General features: G+C 50.9%; 8 protein-coding genes across 8 annotated transcripts; 4 read left to right on the forward strand and 4 right to left on the reverse strand.

Moving 5' to 3' along the window:
• Window positions 1-253: 253 nt before the first annotated feature.
• On the forward strand, window positions 254-1301 carry N7468_005979 (uncharacterized protein; the record flags this gene model as incomplete). Its single annotated transcript, XM_058475275.1, has 4 exons — window positions 254-308; window positions 379-521; window positions 599-1000; window positions 1056-1301. 4 exons carry the CDS (start codon window positions 254-256, stop codon window positions 1299-1301), a joined length of 846 nt encoding a protein of 281 aa, XP_058331015.1.
• A 503-nt stretch (window positions 1302-1804) lies between these two features.
• N7468_005980 (uncharacterized protein) lies at window positions 1805-3535 on the forward strand (the record flags this gene model as incomplete). Its single annotated transcript, XM_058475276.1, has 6 exons — window positions 1805-2009; window positions 2069-2277; window positions 2365-2566; window positions 2757-3116; window positions 3149-3423; window positions 3464-3535. 6 exons carry the CDS (start codon window positions 1805-1807, stop codon window positions 3533-3535), a joined length of 1323 nt encoding a protein of 440 aa, XP_058331016.1.
• A 237-nt stretch (window positions 3536-3772) lies between these two features.
• Window positions 3773-4278, reverse strand: N7468_005981 (phosphatase YCH1; the record flags this gene model as incomplete). The annotated part of the gene is made up of 2 exons (XM_058475277.1): window positions 3773-4080; window positions 4164-4278. 2 exons carry the CDS (start codon window positions 4276-4278, stop codon window positions 3773-3775), a joined length of 423 nt encoding a protein of 140 aa, XP_058331017.1.
• A 2412-nt stretch (window positions 4279-6690) lies between these two features.
• N7468_005982 (uncharacterized protein) lies at window positions 6691-6954 on the reverse strand (the record flags this gene model as incomplete). Its single annotated transcript, XM_058475278.1, has 1 exon — window positions 6691-6954. The coding sequence occupies one exon, from the start codon at window positions 6952-6954 to the stop codon at window positions 6691-6693; it is 264 nt and encodes an 87-aa protein (XP_058331018.1).
• An 845-nt stretch (window positions 6955-7799) lies between these two features.
• On the reverse strand, window positions 7800-9511 carry N7468_005983 (Zn(II)2Cys6 transcription factor domain-containing protein; the record flags this gene model as incomplete). The annotated part of the gene is made up of 2 exons (XM_058475279.1): window positions 7800-8774; window positions 8852-9511. 2 exons carry the CDS (start codon window positions 9509-9511, stop codon window positions 7800-7802), a joined length of 1635 nt encoding a protein of 544 aa, XP_058331019.1.
• A 1907-nt stretch (window positions 9512-11418) lies between these two features.
• N7468_005984 (MDR family MFS transporter) lies at window positions 11419-13062 on the forward strand (the record flags this gene model as incomplete). The annotated part of the gene is made up of 1 exon (XM_058475280.1): window positions 11419-13062. One exon carries the CDS (start codon window positions 11419-11421, stop codon window positions 13060-13062), a length of 1644 nt encoding a protein of 547 aa, XP_058331020.1.
• A 304-nt stretch (window positions 13063-13366) lies between these two features.
• On the forward strand, window positions 13367-13981 carry N7468_005985 (mitochondrial 37S ribosomal protein bS21m; the record flags this gene model as incomplete). Its single annotated transcript, XM_058475281.1, has 1 exon — window positions 13367-13981. One exon carries the CDS (start codon window positions 13367-13369, stop codon window positions 13979-13981), a length of 615 nt encoding a protein of 204 aa, XP_058331021.1.
• Window positions 13982-14325: 344 nt separating this feature from the next.
• On the reverse strand, window positions 14326-15311 carry N7468_005986 (uncharacterized protein; the record flags this gene model as incomplete). Its single annotated transcript, XM_058475282.1, is given in 3 exon segments — window positions 14326-14490; window positions 14504-14970; window positions 15044-15311. 3 exon segments carry the CDS (start codon window positions 15309-15311, stop codon window positions 14326-14328), a joined length of 900 nt encoding a protein of 299 aa, XP_058331022.1.
• Window positions 15312-15460: the final 149 nt, after the last annotated feature.

Below are 15460 nucleotides of genomic sequence, written 5' to 3' on the forward strand. Positions count from 1 at the left end.
TGACTATGTGTAAATCGCCAACCCGGGCGTAGATTGAAGCTTTAAAGGCTGTTGTGAATGTAGATGTATAGATCTACTTAGTACCGCGCCACGGCTCCGACGACTAATCGATCGCGAACGCCCTCCGGCGGGTCCAGCCCCAAACTTCATTTTCTTTCGACATTCCTCCTTCCCTGACTTCTTCCCATGCTTGCCTTCAAGCTTGCTTTGATCAATCGCAAATCTTAGCTTGATTGATTCCTGTTTTTCACCCATGGCGAACAAGCAGGCTAACCTGGCTGTAACCTTCGACGAGATCATCAACGCTGGTAATCACGCTGCCCCCTCCCCCTCATATTTGCTTGTGACTGAATCTAACACGTGTTTCGTCGCATCTAGATCGCCAGAAGAAGAAGAACCAGCAGCTTGCAAGTGAGCTCCTGGGTGGAAAGAACCGCCGAGCCAGTGCACCAGGCCCTGGCGCCATCCAGAAGTCGCAGGATGCCAAACCAGGCAGTCTAGCCAGCCGCATTGGCCCTAGGGTATGCGCCCCTCCAGGGCAACCATTTTTCGAGTCAATTGACCTCAAGGAATCGTCTAATTTTTTGTTTCGTCGCAGCGTTCCGTATCAACCTCCTCGCGTCCCAGGAAAGGCACCCAGGCTCCCGCCACAGTCGCATCCGCCCGGTCACAGCCTACCCAGAACAACAAGAACAAGAACAAGCGCGACCAGCCTCAGAATGCCGAACGTCTCTTCAATGCAATTAAATCTCATATTGCCCAGCCCACTGCGCGCGGCCCTGGCCTCTCCATCAAGGGCGTTGCTGGTCCGTTCTTCGTGATCGGGAGCAACTTCGCGCCGGGAACCACAGCGGCCGACATTCAAGCCTCGCTGGAGCCGGTTACTGGCAGTATGATGAGTTGCCGGGTATTGGCGCACCATCCAACCGTGACTGTAGAGCTTAAGTATGCCGACAAATGGCAAGCTGAAACTGCCGTCGCCAACTTTCATAACCAGAAGGTGAGCATATATCCTCGCATACTTCCCGAGTGAAGCAAGAACTGACAAACCCTAGGCCGACGGTAGAATCCTCTCTTTGGTTTTGACAGACCCCGGTTATGATGAAAATGACTACAACAGTATGCGCGCACAGGCTGATCGCGAACGCATGAACCGTCGAGGCCCTCCTGTACACAATGGAAGCCACGGCTTTCAGAACGGTGGCGATCTCTTGCAGACTAACACATCAGGCCTTTACAGCGATCGGATGACGGTTGACAATCCCCGAAACAATAACCAGCGACGACGCCAAAAGCGCTGATTGCTCATCCCCGGAAACTGCCTGCAAAAACCTCGGTTTCTGCCAGGTGCGATCTAACATGCTGTCCAGGCTTCATTCTGTTTCTTTTTCCTTCGAGTTTAATTCTCATGACATGTACGATAATCAGAAATAACCTGGGTTGCAATTCTCCTGTAATATAACCGAGCAAATAGCTAGCGACCCAGTATGAAATCCTGTGGAACTGTTCCGGTATCTAGATAGATCCGCACCTCTCCACGGAGTAGGATGGGTTTTCTTTGCAACCCATCACTTGTCTCGCAAAGACTTCCAAGCTATAACTAGTGTACTTTCGAGCTCCCTTAAGATACCGATAAGAGATAAGATGATCACGTGCATACTTCCGCGGAGATGAACGGTGGACCGCGTTCGAAGCAAAACTGAGCAACAACACCAATCGCATTTGAGCGGAGATGGATTGACAATTCCACATCATAAACTCTCACAAAACTATATATTATCAGCACTGTGGGTTGTCTCCCAGAATGAATACCACGGCGAGGCGCGCGGCGTCGCACTTCTGGCGCTCTCGCATCCTCAATCTACCAGCCTGCTCCCGTCGGTGGAACTCGACATTCGAGACGAGAAAATGGTCTACGCCATTGGCTCGCACGCTAGCGAGCGCTATGAAGGTTTTCGAAGTCGACCCCAAGATACTACCGCAGCCCTGCTTACAGCGTTGGTCTATAGGTGACCGGACCCATTCCCATCGCAGCTTTTATGCGACAAGTCTTGACCTCCCCCCGAAGGTGGTTACTATACATCCCGGCCAGAAACAGGCGCGGTGTTCGGCAAACATGGTGACTTTGTGACGTCGCCCGAAATCTCGCAGGTATTCGGAGAGTTGATCGGTATCTGGACAATTGCCGAATGGATGTCACAAGGGCGCAACAAGAGTGGTGTCCAGCTGATGGAGGTCGGACCTGGGAAGGGAACACTTATGGATGATATGCTACGGGTCAGTTGACCATGAAAGCCCTGACCTCAGGTGATACGGGCTATATCATCTCGGGTGGACGGGGACAGAGCTAACAAATACGGACAGACATTCCGAAACTTCAAGAGCTTCTCATCAAGTATCGAGGCAATTTATCTTGTCGAAGCAAGCCATACCTTGCGGGAGATGCAGAGGCAGCTCCTGTGCGGTGATTCTCCGATGGAAGAGACGGAGATAGGACATCGCAGTATCTGCAAGTATTTTGACGTGCCAGTCGTTTGGGTGGAAGATATCCGGCTCTTGCCCCACGGTATGTCCAGAATAACGTCAAATCATTGCCCTGTTCCACTTTCGCTTTGCAGCTTCTGACATAGAGATTGATGCCAGAGGAAGGCAAAACACCCTTCATTTTCGCGCATGAGTTTTTCGACGCTCTTCCAATCCATGCCTTTGAGTCCGTCCCACCGCCCCTGAAAACCAAGTATCAGACCTACCACAAGAGATCATGACGCCTACTGGACCTCAAATACTGCACAAGCCCCTTAAAGCGGCGAACACACCCCAATGGCGTGAGCTACTGGTTACACTCAATCCCAAGGCAATCGAGGAGAACGTTGAGGGCGAGCCCGAGTTTCAACTCAGCAGAGCCAAGGCCTCTACGCCATCCTCCCTTGTCATCCCTGAAATTTCAGAACGTTTCCGTGCTCTGAAATCCCAGCCTGGTTCCACCATTGAAGTCAGCCCCGAAAGCAGAATCTATGCTGCCGATTTTGCCCGCCGTATCGGTGGTGATGCTTCTTCAGCCTTGGCTTCCAAGAAAAATTCCACCGCACCACCTCCGCAGAAGAAGACACCTTCCGGTGCAGCTTTGATTATGGACTATGGTACTCAGTCCACCGTCCCGATCAATTCCTGCGGGGTATCCAGCACCACCGAAAGGTGCCCCCGCTCTCAGCACCCGGTCAGGTCGATGTGAGCGCCGATGTAGACTTTACGTCGCTTGCGGAGGCCGCGATTGAAGGGAGTGACGGCGTTGAAGTGCACGGACCTGTTGAGCAAGGGGATTTCCTCAACGCTTTGGGTATCACCGAGCGTATGGAGCAGCTCCTGCGCAAGGCTGGAGATGAAGAGAAGAGGAAAACCTTGGAGACGGGATGGAAGCGGCTGGTTGAGAAAACCGGTGGCTCGACGGGGGCAAATCTACAAGGTCATGGCGATTGTGCCCGAGAACAGCGGCCGTCGTCGACCTGTTGGGTTTGGAGGAAGTGTCCAAATGTAAAAGAAAAGAAAAAAACTACTGTACATATAATGATCGTCGTGTAAGAATACTATCCATGGCCATCCTGGCCATGCAGCATCATCAACATAGTAAAGATGTCCCATTGCTTGTCTAAAATGCTGCGCAGCTAGCTTAAGAACACACTGTATGGAAATCAACGCTCGTGGTATCTCATCGCCACATATGAACCGAAACGCCGAGATAACAATGCAGACGAAGCCCCGGACCATCGGCAAGCTACTCCTGCCAGATGTCCTGCACGTAGGCCTCGGTCAACTCGGCATCCTTCCCATACTTCACCTGCCATTCAACAAACCCGCCTTCCAAGACTTGGATTTGCTGCTTGCTGCTCGCCTCTGGGCCATAGGCGCTCTCCCGCTCGCGAGCGTATCGTAGAGCTGCCCGGGGACCCCGCTGCTGGCTCAAAGCGCAGTGGAAGACAACCAGCTCCGTGTCCTTGAGGATGCGAACAAGCTCTGGCATGCGGACATCGAAGGAACTGGCGGGGACCCAGGTAGAGGTGCGGATGTGGCCACCGATGTGGTCTGGGGGGGATACATGAGTATTCAGGTCGAATTATGCACATAAGAGGAATCTGAAGCAAGTCCCTGCGGTTTGTTTGCCATACCTGAGTCACGAACGTCAATAATGGCCAGTTGAGCCTGGGTAGCCCCCCCTCGAAGCAGGGCCGCTAGGGTGTCGCGGCTAATGCGGGGTAGGGTGGCAACGGTGAGGGCTGACATATTCGCTGGAGAGCGAGACGGTCCAGTTGGGTTGGATTTAAGGAAGCGAAAGTCAATGCAGAAGGGGGAAGTCACTGAGTGTCTTGTTGGGAGTCAATCGTTGATGTTCCGACCGGGCAGAAATTTCTGACGCTAATCATCTCTCTTTGTAATTTTTCGTTGTCTGAACCCTACGTGCATACCTGTTGCATATGCCAGAGTTCGTCTCATGGGGACAATCCTATAGTTCGAGTCAATTCTGAATACGGTTATCGAGCGAAGAATTAGAGTTAAGGACCCTAGTTATCGTGGGACTACCAGCAGTCCAGTAGTGACCCCTGGACGATGGTATAGGGTTGTCTCCCGAGAAACATTTTAATACTCTAGTATAAATACTCTTCTCAGCACAAATGACTCAATCATTGTAAGTTGGGATGAATTGGGAGACAGATTATAGTGGTTACTAGGTGCTAGTACTCCTTTCAACTTAGCTGACCGGTGTAGTTGCCCCGAAATGATCTGCGTCGCTCGCAAAATGGATTCTGCGAACGAATTCGACCACCAGCTCCTTGCGTTTCTCGCTCACCTCCAAGATAAGGACAGCAAGTTACACCTGTGTTGCAGACTTGGTAGACACATCGATTCCCTCCTCATTAATGGTATCCAAGAATAGGGAAAAGCTGTTACCAGTGTAGATTATAATATATAATTCGACTCTTCCACAGAAAATACAATTTGTGTGGTATAACTCAGCACCTATGCATGTATAATAGGACCCTTATCCAGTAAAGACAAAGACGATGAGGATATGTTATAAAGAAAAGGAGTCACTACTGCATTCAATCTGGGACTCAAGCTTTGAAATGGCCTCTTTTATCATTAATGCAGTCAGCACAAACCTAATAGGATAGTGTATCCTTCTTGCTGTAGTTACTATCAGCTAATAGTGTCACGGGCCAGGGCCCGGTGTTGATCACGTAGGACACGTGGCCTTGGTATACTAGTAACGGGGAACTGGCGCATTGAACTCCTTTCCTTAAGTTTATCGACCACAGTTCGAGGCCTAGTATAGATTGAATCAAGTCTTGCTTTAGTCCTTCACAATTTCTGTAGATTTCCTCAGGTAGATAGCAGAACAATTTCTGATTTTGGCATCGAGTTCCGATAAAAAGAATGAAAACAAAAATTGGCCTTCACCTTTTCCAAAACTTAGGTACTCACCGCATATATGAGATGAAGTGCTATATGTCGCAGCACCACCTGTGTGGACGGGGATTACTAACAGTAGATGATTTTGCCCTCGATTTACTCTCTACGATATAATGGTCACTTTCACCAACTAAAGCATGGACGCTTTATACAATCCATTTATAACACTCTTTATGCTACTTATGTAGACTGTCAACCTATGTGGGCCAATATGAAATCAAAGTATAGAGGTTTCCCTAGAGCTGTTTCTACTTTAAATTGATAATTTACTGCGTATATCAACTTTTGCCCCAGTGTTGTGAAACATGAACGGAGGAGTGGGTCCAAAGGACGCTCCCAGGAACCGTAACCAATTGCTCCTGGGAAAGACACGATGCTCCCAGAAGGTAACTACAGCAAACTAAACCAGGCAACAACAGAAGTCATATGAAATTGGACCAGGCTAACGCTCAGTGACCAAGACCCTGATTGGCCCCATTACCAATGCGGTCTAGTACGATCTACGTGGGGTGCTCGGAAGAAAGTGCGCGGCTGATCTGCTGTAGTGGAGAGCACTGAGGCAGCTGATGTAGATCTTGGCTCTCAACTTCAAATCCCCTGTCTCATAACCCCCGCACCAATCTTATCAGCGGCTGGCCTGGAGTGGAGCCTCACACACATAGCCTGTGTCCTGGTCCCTACGACGGGATTGACGCAGATCGTAGGCCTAAAGTAGGCAAGACCGTCACGTCCTTTCCATGGCTCACATCCCTGTGGGATCACGGGGTTTGGAGCTTAGGCCGTTTGGTGGCCAAGACGGGGGACATGGAGGTGGAGATGGCGGTGGACGAGGATCGGGGCGAAGGTGGTAGTAGTGCGCTGGGGGGGTGGGGGTTTGCATGATGTTGTTCTAAGTCCGGGAATGGGTCTGGCCGGTCGTGGAGTTACTCTAGGAATGCACACTATCCATTCTCTCTGACTTGAAAGTGGAGGAAGGGTCATAAGATATCGTTTGAAGTCAAATGAAGCAGCCAAACACTGCACGGTAGACTACCTTATCGGCATGGATTTGATTATCTATTTGAGGTCGATATTTTTTATAGCATCCCGAACGCAAATCGCCTCAATGAACGCCTCCCAATCTTCCTCAATGATGCGTTCGCATTGCCTTTTACGGAAGCCAAACATTGTATAGTTGCTTTGACCCTTCACACGGTCTGCGTGTCGACTGTGGGCTGTGTTCCATCAAAGGTTCCTGATCGAGTCCACATCCGTTGCTGAAGGACTGTGTTTAGATTGCGCAGTGGAACAGAGCTGGTCGAGATTCCGTTGGCGTATGTTGCGCATATACGCCCTCTGATCCAGGGACATTTCCGGACGCCGAGGAGGCGGAGGATCTAGCATCTGTCGGATCCCACAGTATACCATGACCGACACACACATGCCGAGAATAAAAAGTCCGACGACTAAGCTTCCGTGACCCTCGTTGTTGTTCGCATCGGTTGTCATCGTGGTTGGCTGTGTTGGGAAGTGGTTTATCGGCCACTAATAAAAGCGAAAATCGTGTCGATGGGCTGAGACAGCGCTAGTATTGGTATACTGTATAAGTGTAGACAAACGGTGTTGCCCCCTTTTTTGTAGAACAGTAGATATAGATGAGGATGATCGCCTAGGAAAGGCAAGACCAAGTATATAAATGAACCAGTATAGCTGTTGTGTCGGTAATAAGCGAAGTCAATCGAATGAAGAATGCCCCACGGGTGGGTAGTTTCTTTCAATTAAGATTGAATGCTGTGTGCTCATACGACCAACCCGGTGCAGTTTATGAGAAAGATGCTAAGTATAACCCTTTTATATTCATCTAATTACGTCCGGTTCCTTTTTTAGTATCGACCCATTCCCTTAGCTTGATGTATTCGAATATCTATAGGGTAATATGGATCAAGAGGCGCTGAAACTCGCTCAACCCTCGTTCTTCGGCCCAATGTGTTTGGCCTAGAACTATGCAACTCCCATGGCCGACTTACCTGAAAAGGTGATTGACGTCAGGACCCGAGCGAGAGAAGCTACGGAAGGGCTTTAGTAAGGTATTAATTATGGGGCGGCTTACTGCGCTTGCCGAACGTGGTCTAGGCTAAACGGCAGCTGGAGCGGTGGGAGAATCCATACGAACTTCAAGCATAACTCATCAGTATTCCGTGATGGTACCGTGAGTTGTCGGTTGGTTGGCATCAAGGTATATCGACGGAAAAGCCACAGTAGCCAACATAAATTGCCAAACCGCACGGATAGCCTGTAAGCCGTTTCAAACGGACATCTCTCCCTGGCTGTCTGAATGCAGTCAATAACGACAGCTAGAAGTTCATGGGAAGAAAGCGTTCCACCAGTTCAACCTTCCCTGTGCCTGGGTCTTTCTGATTCTTGGTAAATCTCAGGATGACCGGATTCTGCATACGCTGGGACATGGCCACCGGGACACTTCCATATGCTTGAAAGATCCCAAATTCATGCACACGGTGGCCTTCCGGGATGAACTGCCTTTTAGCCACTGTCACTTTATTTGATGATCTGTCCAGGCTGTTGTTATCAATCTCCACAAGCTCTGCCAAAGAAGGCACACTTCCTATGGCGGGTAGAGCCCCACGAGTGCTGCTGTCCGGCTCTTCCATATTTTCCGGAGCTGTAATGTCATTTATCGTAGGTTGAAGCGGCGGGCGTTTCCTCATGCCTTGTACAGAGCCTTCTTCTATCCGAATGATCATCTCCGCAAGTGTAGCCCACGACATAGATTTGAACATGCTTTGAACTTTTGGTGTCTGTCGAAGCAGCTCTAATGACGTCCGTCGCAGTATCTGATCTCGACATTTCACAGCAGTGAAAAACAGCGGCAGGCCAACGTCGGCTTCGAAAGTAAAACCCGGTTGCGCATTATTCCGTTCCACCGGTGCGTGCGTCGCAGCTGCTGCGTGCTCGACGATCAGTCGAAACTGGCCTATGTGCTCATCGTACGCAGTCTCTTGTTCTGCGAAACAGGTGGAGATCATGATGGATGCAGCGGAGCGAATGCTCAGTAACACTGGTATTGCTCTCCGATCCGGCGAATACAGCTGGGGGTGGCCTTCCGCGCTCCGGAGGAAGGCAAATGCATAGTCCCACTCGTCCAGTTGACGGGCCAGGGCGTGCTGCTGTACGGTCAAATCGAACGTTGTGCTAGACACTTTGTGACCACTGCGGTAATGTCGGGCCCCCAAACATCGGAGGATGTGGGCCTCTGCAATCAACTTGAGAATCGCCGTCTGGGCGGCTTCAAAAGACAAGGCCCGGGATTGCTAGGAGTTGCTAAAAGGTCCGACAAACCCTCCGGTGAACAATTGGTTGTTATAAAAATGGCCGCCCCAAGACGGACGAGCAGCGGCATCATCATGTCTTTTGCAGCTAATGTTGTTTCTGAGAGACTTGGGCTCTGTTGCTGCCAAGAGATAATCAGCTGCACGGCTTGTCCATATAGCCGGAGAGCCTTGGCTACATCGCCTTGTAGCATTTCAGTGCAGGTATACAGTATACAAGAGATGAGTGCGATCTGCGGATGTACTTTGTTCCGTGCCAGTTGCGATCGGATGTTTTCCACCGAGCGCAGATACCACAAGAAGGCTTCTCGAGGCCTTCGCGCTGATAGCACAGCTTCCGTGACCATGGGAGGCCCAATGAAAGGATCGAGGTTCTCGTACAGAGCACTAATGGCGATGATTGCGTCCCAAATGGCGGGTTCCGATCGACAGGCTTTCAGGACCGCGCCTGTCCAAAATGTGCAACTGATGCTCCCCGCTATCGCAGGGCCTACACGCTGGCAGTAATATTCGAAAGCACGTTGCTCGCGAGAGGCATAAGTCACAATGTCGGATAGTGGCTGACTGTGCCATATCGAATGCGTGCGCGGAGGCGCGCTGCGCCGACTTCGACCATCGAGCTCATACGAACACTTCCGACCGGTGCTTTGACAGCGCCTGCAGCATGGTTTTGTTTCGTCACATTTGATCTTGCGAATTCTGCATTGGACAACAAGCATAGTCAGTCAATCACTACTTTGTGTCGAATGCTTAGAGGAAAGGAGAGAGGGAACTCTACGATACTTGCAAATCGTGCACCCAGTGCGCGTCTTTAGTTTCGCCGCTGAACCGACGGTCTGGTAGTATGCAAAAGTATCCATAGTCTCGAACGCCTTCGACCTGGGACTGTCGAAGTCGAGGAATCAATATATGTTTGGTGAGTGGCCATCTTGATGATGGAGGGGATTGAAATGGACCGGCCCATTGCGCTAGTCCCCATACGTCCATCTAATATTAACTAATTAACTTAGAAATTATCCCTGGGACCCTAGCGTGAAACTACATATAGCTAGCCTATATGCAGGGGCCAGCTCGCAAGCTTACACAGTAAGGTTCTTTCAAGACGTAATTATATAAATGGTAAGTTACATGTACGAAAGCATAGAGTCGTCAATAACTGATAGCTCATTCGATAAAAAAGGTAATTAACATGCTAGCAATCCCATATATTGTAGTAATTTATCTTTTGTTAACTGGTATGTTCGCTTTCCAGGGCGGTAATTCCTTGCCGCCTGCATTCATCAATGGCTGTCCCTTTCCTGAACGCGGCAAGCGCTCGCAAGTAAATCAGCGACGGTGTAAATAATTGGATGGCAAATAGCACTCACTCAATATTCCTATGTAGCCCTTTGACCGTAGAACTCCGCTAGTTCCTGTTTGGATCACCGAATCGAAAATAGCAAAACTAACTTGAAGGGGGAATTCATAGGTCCTTTTACACCCGCTTCTCTCCGTAAGCCCTCCTTTACGATCAGAGGTGGCAAATGTGAGAGTGATTACAAACAATGCTAAAGCATTCCTAAGAATGATTTTCCCCTCAAACCCTATGTACCATCGAAGTGTAGTAACACGTCATCGACAGCTGATAGATTAATGCTTTGACGTTTCGTGAAGATTGCAACGAGCAGAACCACAGACTCTCCATATAGATGAACTGCTGGTATACCAAATGGCGTTTGAGTCTCACGGCATACTTTCAATGAAGGGTATAGTAGTTTGTACAGGACAAGGCACAGTTGACAAAGATGATATTTCCTATGACCCCCGCTGAGATAGCCGCTGTTTTTTCAGCGTCGTGCTCCAGTACACCTGTATAGAACCTTTAGTCCTACCGGGGAACTTCTGGTGGAATCGCTTGATCACTTCCGACCAGGAAAGGGACTCTTCTTCCCTAAGCTGCACCAGAAGGCGACTCTCTTCTAACGACCAACGCAGTCCTTTTGTTGAGGAAGTAGGTTTTCCGTGGACAACTTGGTAGCCTTCGCTTAATTGGTCAGCTGACGAAGCTGTGACTGCTTCCTCACTGATGGTTCCGTTCGAGACTAGTGCGGGATTCGACGAGGGGTGCATATGGCAGCACTGAGACAGAGCACCCTCAAATAGCCAGGACAAAAACTCTAGCCGCTCTTAGATTGGTAGCGAAGAGAATTGATCCCGAAAGACCGAAAACGACACTCTGATGGGGCTATTTGCTTTGGTCATCTGGGCGGGTTTGTTTATACGGCGGTTGTCTGCGACGACAGCTACCTCGCCGATTCTGGCGAGGTAGCACCTTACGAGAAATCAAAGTTTTTGGGTTCTGGGGGGGGAGTATGGTCGTGGCACTTGAGGGCGCACAGCAGTTGAGCCAAGCAAGACAGCGCGCCCCCTTCGCCTTCTGCGATAACAAGACTGATTGTTTAGGAGCAGCCCTCAGTTGATCGACGATCTCCGCCCTAAAACAGACCCCGTGGGTCATCCCGCAAGCTTCCGTGGTTCCTACAACATCTAAAAAGTTGCATATGAAATGATGATTTTATAACACAACCAATCTTCCCTTGAATATGGCTTCTTCAATAGTAGAAACTACCCCGGCGAGGCGTACAACATGACCGTTCTTGCAGGCGATGCTGAAGAAAGTCGATTCAGGGGCCGTACAGCTCGCGCTCGACTAACGACCCAAGAACGCAATGCTGATCAGTCCGCGGGCCCCAGCCAACCAACTGAAGAAAGTGACCATATGGAAGGGGTCAAGTTCTGGCTTCTGATGCTCACACTAGCGGGGGTTCTCGTCCTTTCCAGCATAGACATGAATATTATCGCTACAGCAGTGCCCAGCATCACAGACCACTTTCACACCGTGGCAGACGTAGGCTGGTACTCCTCTGCTTTCAGACTTTGCCAGTGCTCGTTCCAATTCGCATTTGGAAAGGCATACAAGCTTTTCTCCATCAAGCGCATCTTCTTGCTTGCAAATGTCGTCTCGATAGGAGGATCACTGGTTTGCGGTGCGGCTAACACATCGCGCATGCTTATCGCGGGCAGGGCCGTGGCTGGGGTGGGCTCGGCTGGTCTCATATCGGGGTGCTTTGTGATCCTGGTGAGGACGACACCGCTGCGGCGACGACCTATGTTTACTGGCATGATGGGTGCTGTGGAAGGAGTCTCTACGCTCGCTGCACCACTTCTCGGCGGCGTCCTCGTGCAGTCTCTTGGCTGGCGATGGTGCTTTTACATAAATGCGCCCACCGGGGCTATCACTCTGCTTCTCACATTTTTCTGCTTGCCAGATCTGTCGAAGTCCCAGGACGTTGTCAACATGGGAGTGAAGGAGAAGCTGTCACAGCTTGACTTGCTTAGCAACACTCTTCTCATCCCGGCCTTGACTGCTCTCTTCATCGCGTTTTCATGGGCAGGGACTAAATATCCATGGAATACTGCACCTGTGATAGTGCCTCTTGTGGCGTTTGCTTTTCTCATGGCTGCCTTCATATACAATCAGGTCCGCCGAGGCGCTGCTGCTACACTGCCTCCCCATATCATGAGACGTCGAAGTGTTCTCGCGGGATTTATTTTTGTCGTAGCCAGCAACAGCACTGGCAATGTCCTGGAATACTACTTGCCTACATATTACCAAGTGGTCCGTGGATATTCGCCGGCTGAAAGCGGCTACATGATGCTGCCTTTTGTCATTGCTGCTACTGTCGGGGCTCTAATGCATGGCTTTGGTACAAGCATTTTTGGCTATTACACACCGTTCATGCTTTTTGGCTCCGTAATGATGCCCATTGCAGCGGGTCTGATGACTACGGTGAAAGCCAACACTACTCTTACACAAGTGATTGTGTACACGACGCTCTCTGGCCTCGGCTACGGAATCGGGTTCTCAGGGCCACAGAATGCAGTGCAAACAGTGCTTCCCACAGAGGACATACCAATCGGTACCTCAATCTTGCTATTTGCTCAGGCATTTGGTCCTGCAGTGACTATTGCGATCGCGCAGGTCTTATTCATCGAGCAGCTAGTAGCCAATCTGAGTGACCTAGTGCCTGGGCTGAGCGGGGCGAATATCGAGAATTTAGGCCTCAATCAACTCATGGAAAATGTTACACCACCTAATTCTGAGGCAGCCTCCTCCGCGATCGATACGAGTCTCACTCACACCTGGTATTTGGCGATTGGGCTGGCTTGCATGACTATGGTGGGCAGTTTGTTGATAGAATGGAAGTCTGTCAAGTCAAGACGGGACTAGCAGCCTGGCCGATTATAGCCAGAATAATCGACTCTTATTAGTGGCTCCAAAGTTGACGAAACTCCACACAGAAAAGAAATATCCCTTGGGATTTTAGTACAGAATTGCTTTAATAGTATGGTTCGTATTTCTGCCTCAGGCTGCAGATAAGTAAGCAAACTCCGGCCGACGCTGATTTTCCGCTGCCGCAGCGTTCACTCCAACCTCAAGAAATCTCCAGCGTCTCCCTTGATCAGCAGCCCTCAGGATTTACCAATCAGGTCACGTTCACCCGGTCCTGCTGCATTGATCACCATCATAGGCTATGGAAGCCCGCTACTTAGCCAGGGGCCTCCGCGCCCGGCCAACCCCATGGCTCTTCGCCGCGCGCCAACAAACTGCCATCCAGCAATCCTTCCTCAATACACTCCGCTACAACTCCTCAAATAACTCTCCTAAACTACCGCAATCCACAGAAGCTCCAGCAGCCGCGGCAGCAACCCCATCACAACCGCCAGCCGCAAATGGCCGTCAGAGTGTCGCCTCCGACTTCGACGACATCCTCAATAAACTCGACCTGGGCAGCCCGTCCCAGTCCAGCACACAGGCGACTGCGCCACGCGCCAATCCCAGTTCCGTTCGCCCCGTGAAACCTGCCCAGCCCAGCCCTATCGGCGCGGAGTTGAAGCTCGGTCCCACTCTCGGTCGTCAAGTCTACGTTGAGCCTGAGCGTGGAATGGACCTCCCTGCTGCAATTCGTAACTTGCAACAAACCTGTATCTCCAATGGCGTGAAGATGCAGTCGAATAAGCAGAAGTTCCATGTGCGGAAGGGTATGGTGCGGAAGGAGCTTCGCAGGACTCGGTGGCGGAAGCTGTTCAAGTTCTCCTTCAAGGCTACTGTGAAGAAGATTCAGCGCATGCAAGCCCAGGGTTGGTAAGCAGGGTTGTTGGTCTGCGGGGTGGTCTGTACATAATAGACTTGATTGGGGATGGATTCTAGACTTTTTGAGCAAAGTCTAGCGGCCAAAACGAGGTGGCCCTCTTTTTCTTTTGTTGTGTTAAAACATGTATACTACGTTCGAATCTGGGATACGAATCTTGGATCTACATTTGCATTGGAAACTAATGGAATGCATAAATCTTCATCAAATTTCAGAGCCGTATATCCCATTTTTTTTTCCCCCAAATGGCGTCCGTCCTTCGCAATATGAAGTGCACTGTACATCTAAAAACCGTACATAAACATTAACAAATCCCAATCTCCCTTGCCATGGTATATGCATCAATCTCTTTTCCCGGTGGGAAATCCGCCATATCCACCACCACCGTTCGTTCCAGCGCCATTCGCCGCCGAATATCCTCCGTACCCATTAATGCGACCCCCGTTCCCAAAAGTAACCCCCGACCCCTTCCCAACAGCAGGAGGCACCCCCAAAATGCCATCACCCTTCCAAGCAGACCGACCATGCCACCGGTTCCCGCTCTTCTCCCAATAAAGCGCCGCCAGCGCCCCCCACAGACGCAGCCATAGCAAAGAAAGCCAACTTCGAGAAAATCGACCAGACCGAACTGCCTTCTTTCGCCTTCACCACCTCCCCAAAGCCTAGGAAATCCGATCCCGCAGGCCGATCCGGCCACCCGATCCCCGCGCCGCCCTCAACCCACGAAACGTGGAACGAGAACGTCAACGGTTCCCCGCGAACCACCTTCGTCCCGTGCCCGGACGTCCATGGTTCTCTCGCCGCCTGCGCAAGCGTGACAGCCGCCTCGTCCAGGTCCAGCTTGAGGTTCGCGGCCGTAGACTCGAACTCCGGCGTCGAGTACGCGGTGCCTGCGACGGCGAAGCCGGGCTGGCCGGACTGGAAGCCTGGTTTGACGGATTGGGCGGCGGCGTCGGAGGCCATGTTGTGCATGAGCATGTTCATGTCTGTCCAGATGTGCAGATGGCTTAGTTGGAGGGTGCCCTGGAGGGCGATGGTGAGGGGGGGTGAAGGGGGGACCGTGTTCGCTCAGCGAGTCAGTCTCGCTGGCGCCGGTTTCGGCGTCGAATTTGGAGGCGTGGTTCTCGCTGCTGGAGGTGAGGGGGGTTGTAGGGATTCGGCAGGTCATGGGGACGTCGGAGTGGACGTAGAATTCGAGGAGGTGGTAGAGGCTATCGGAGAGGGAGGGGATTGTGCAGTTGATGGTTTCGGAGATGCCGTAGTGCAGGGATAGAGGGCTGGAGGTTTCGTTGCAGGTTACGAAGGGCGTATATTGGAGTCTTCCCATGCTATCTGTGATCTGTGTTTCATGGGGTCTCTATGGTTAGTGGGCTTGTTTGGATGCGTTGTTTAAGGGGGGTGGGTTGGTCTGTACATGTTCGCCATCCCTACGATTGAAGGTATTGGTTAGTGAATTGAGGCTGAACAGGGTAGTTC

The sequence above is a fragment of the Penicillium chermesinum genome (genome assembly GCF_028974085.1).
Source record: "Penicillium chermesinum strain IBT 19713 chromosome Unknown utg000004l:1.0-3345178.0:1.0-3348027.0, whole genome shotgun sequence".
Classification (NCBI taxonomy): Eukaryota; Fungi; Ascomycota; class Eurotiomycetes; order Eurotiales; family Aspergillaceae; genus Penicillium; species Penicillium chermesinum.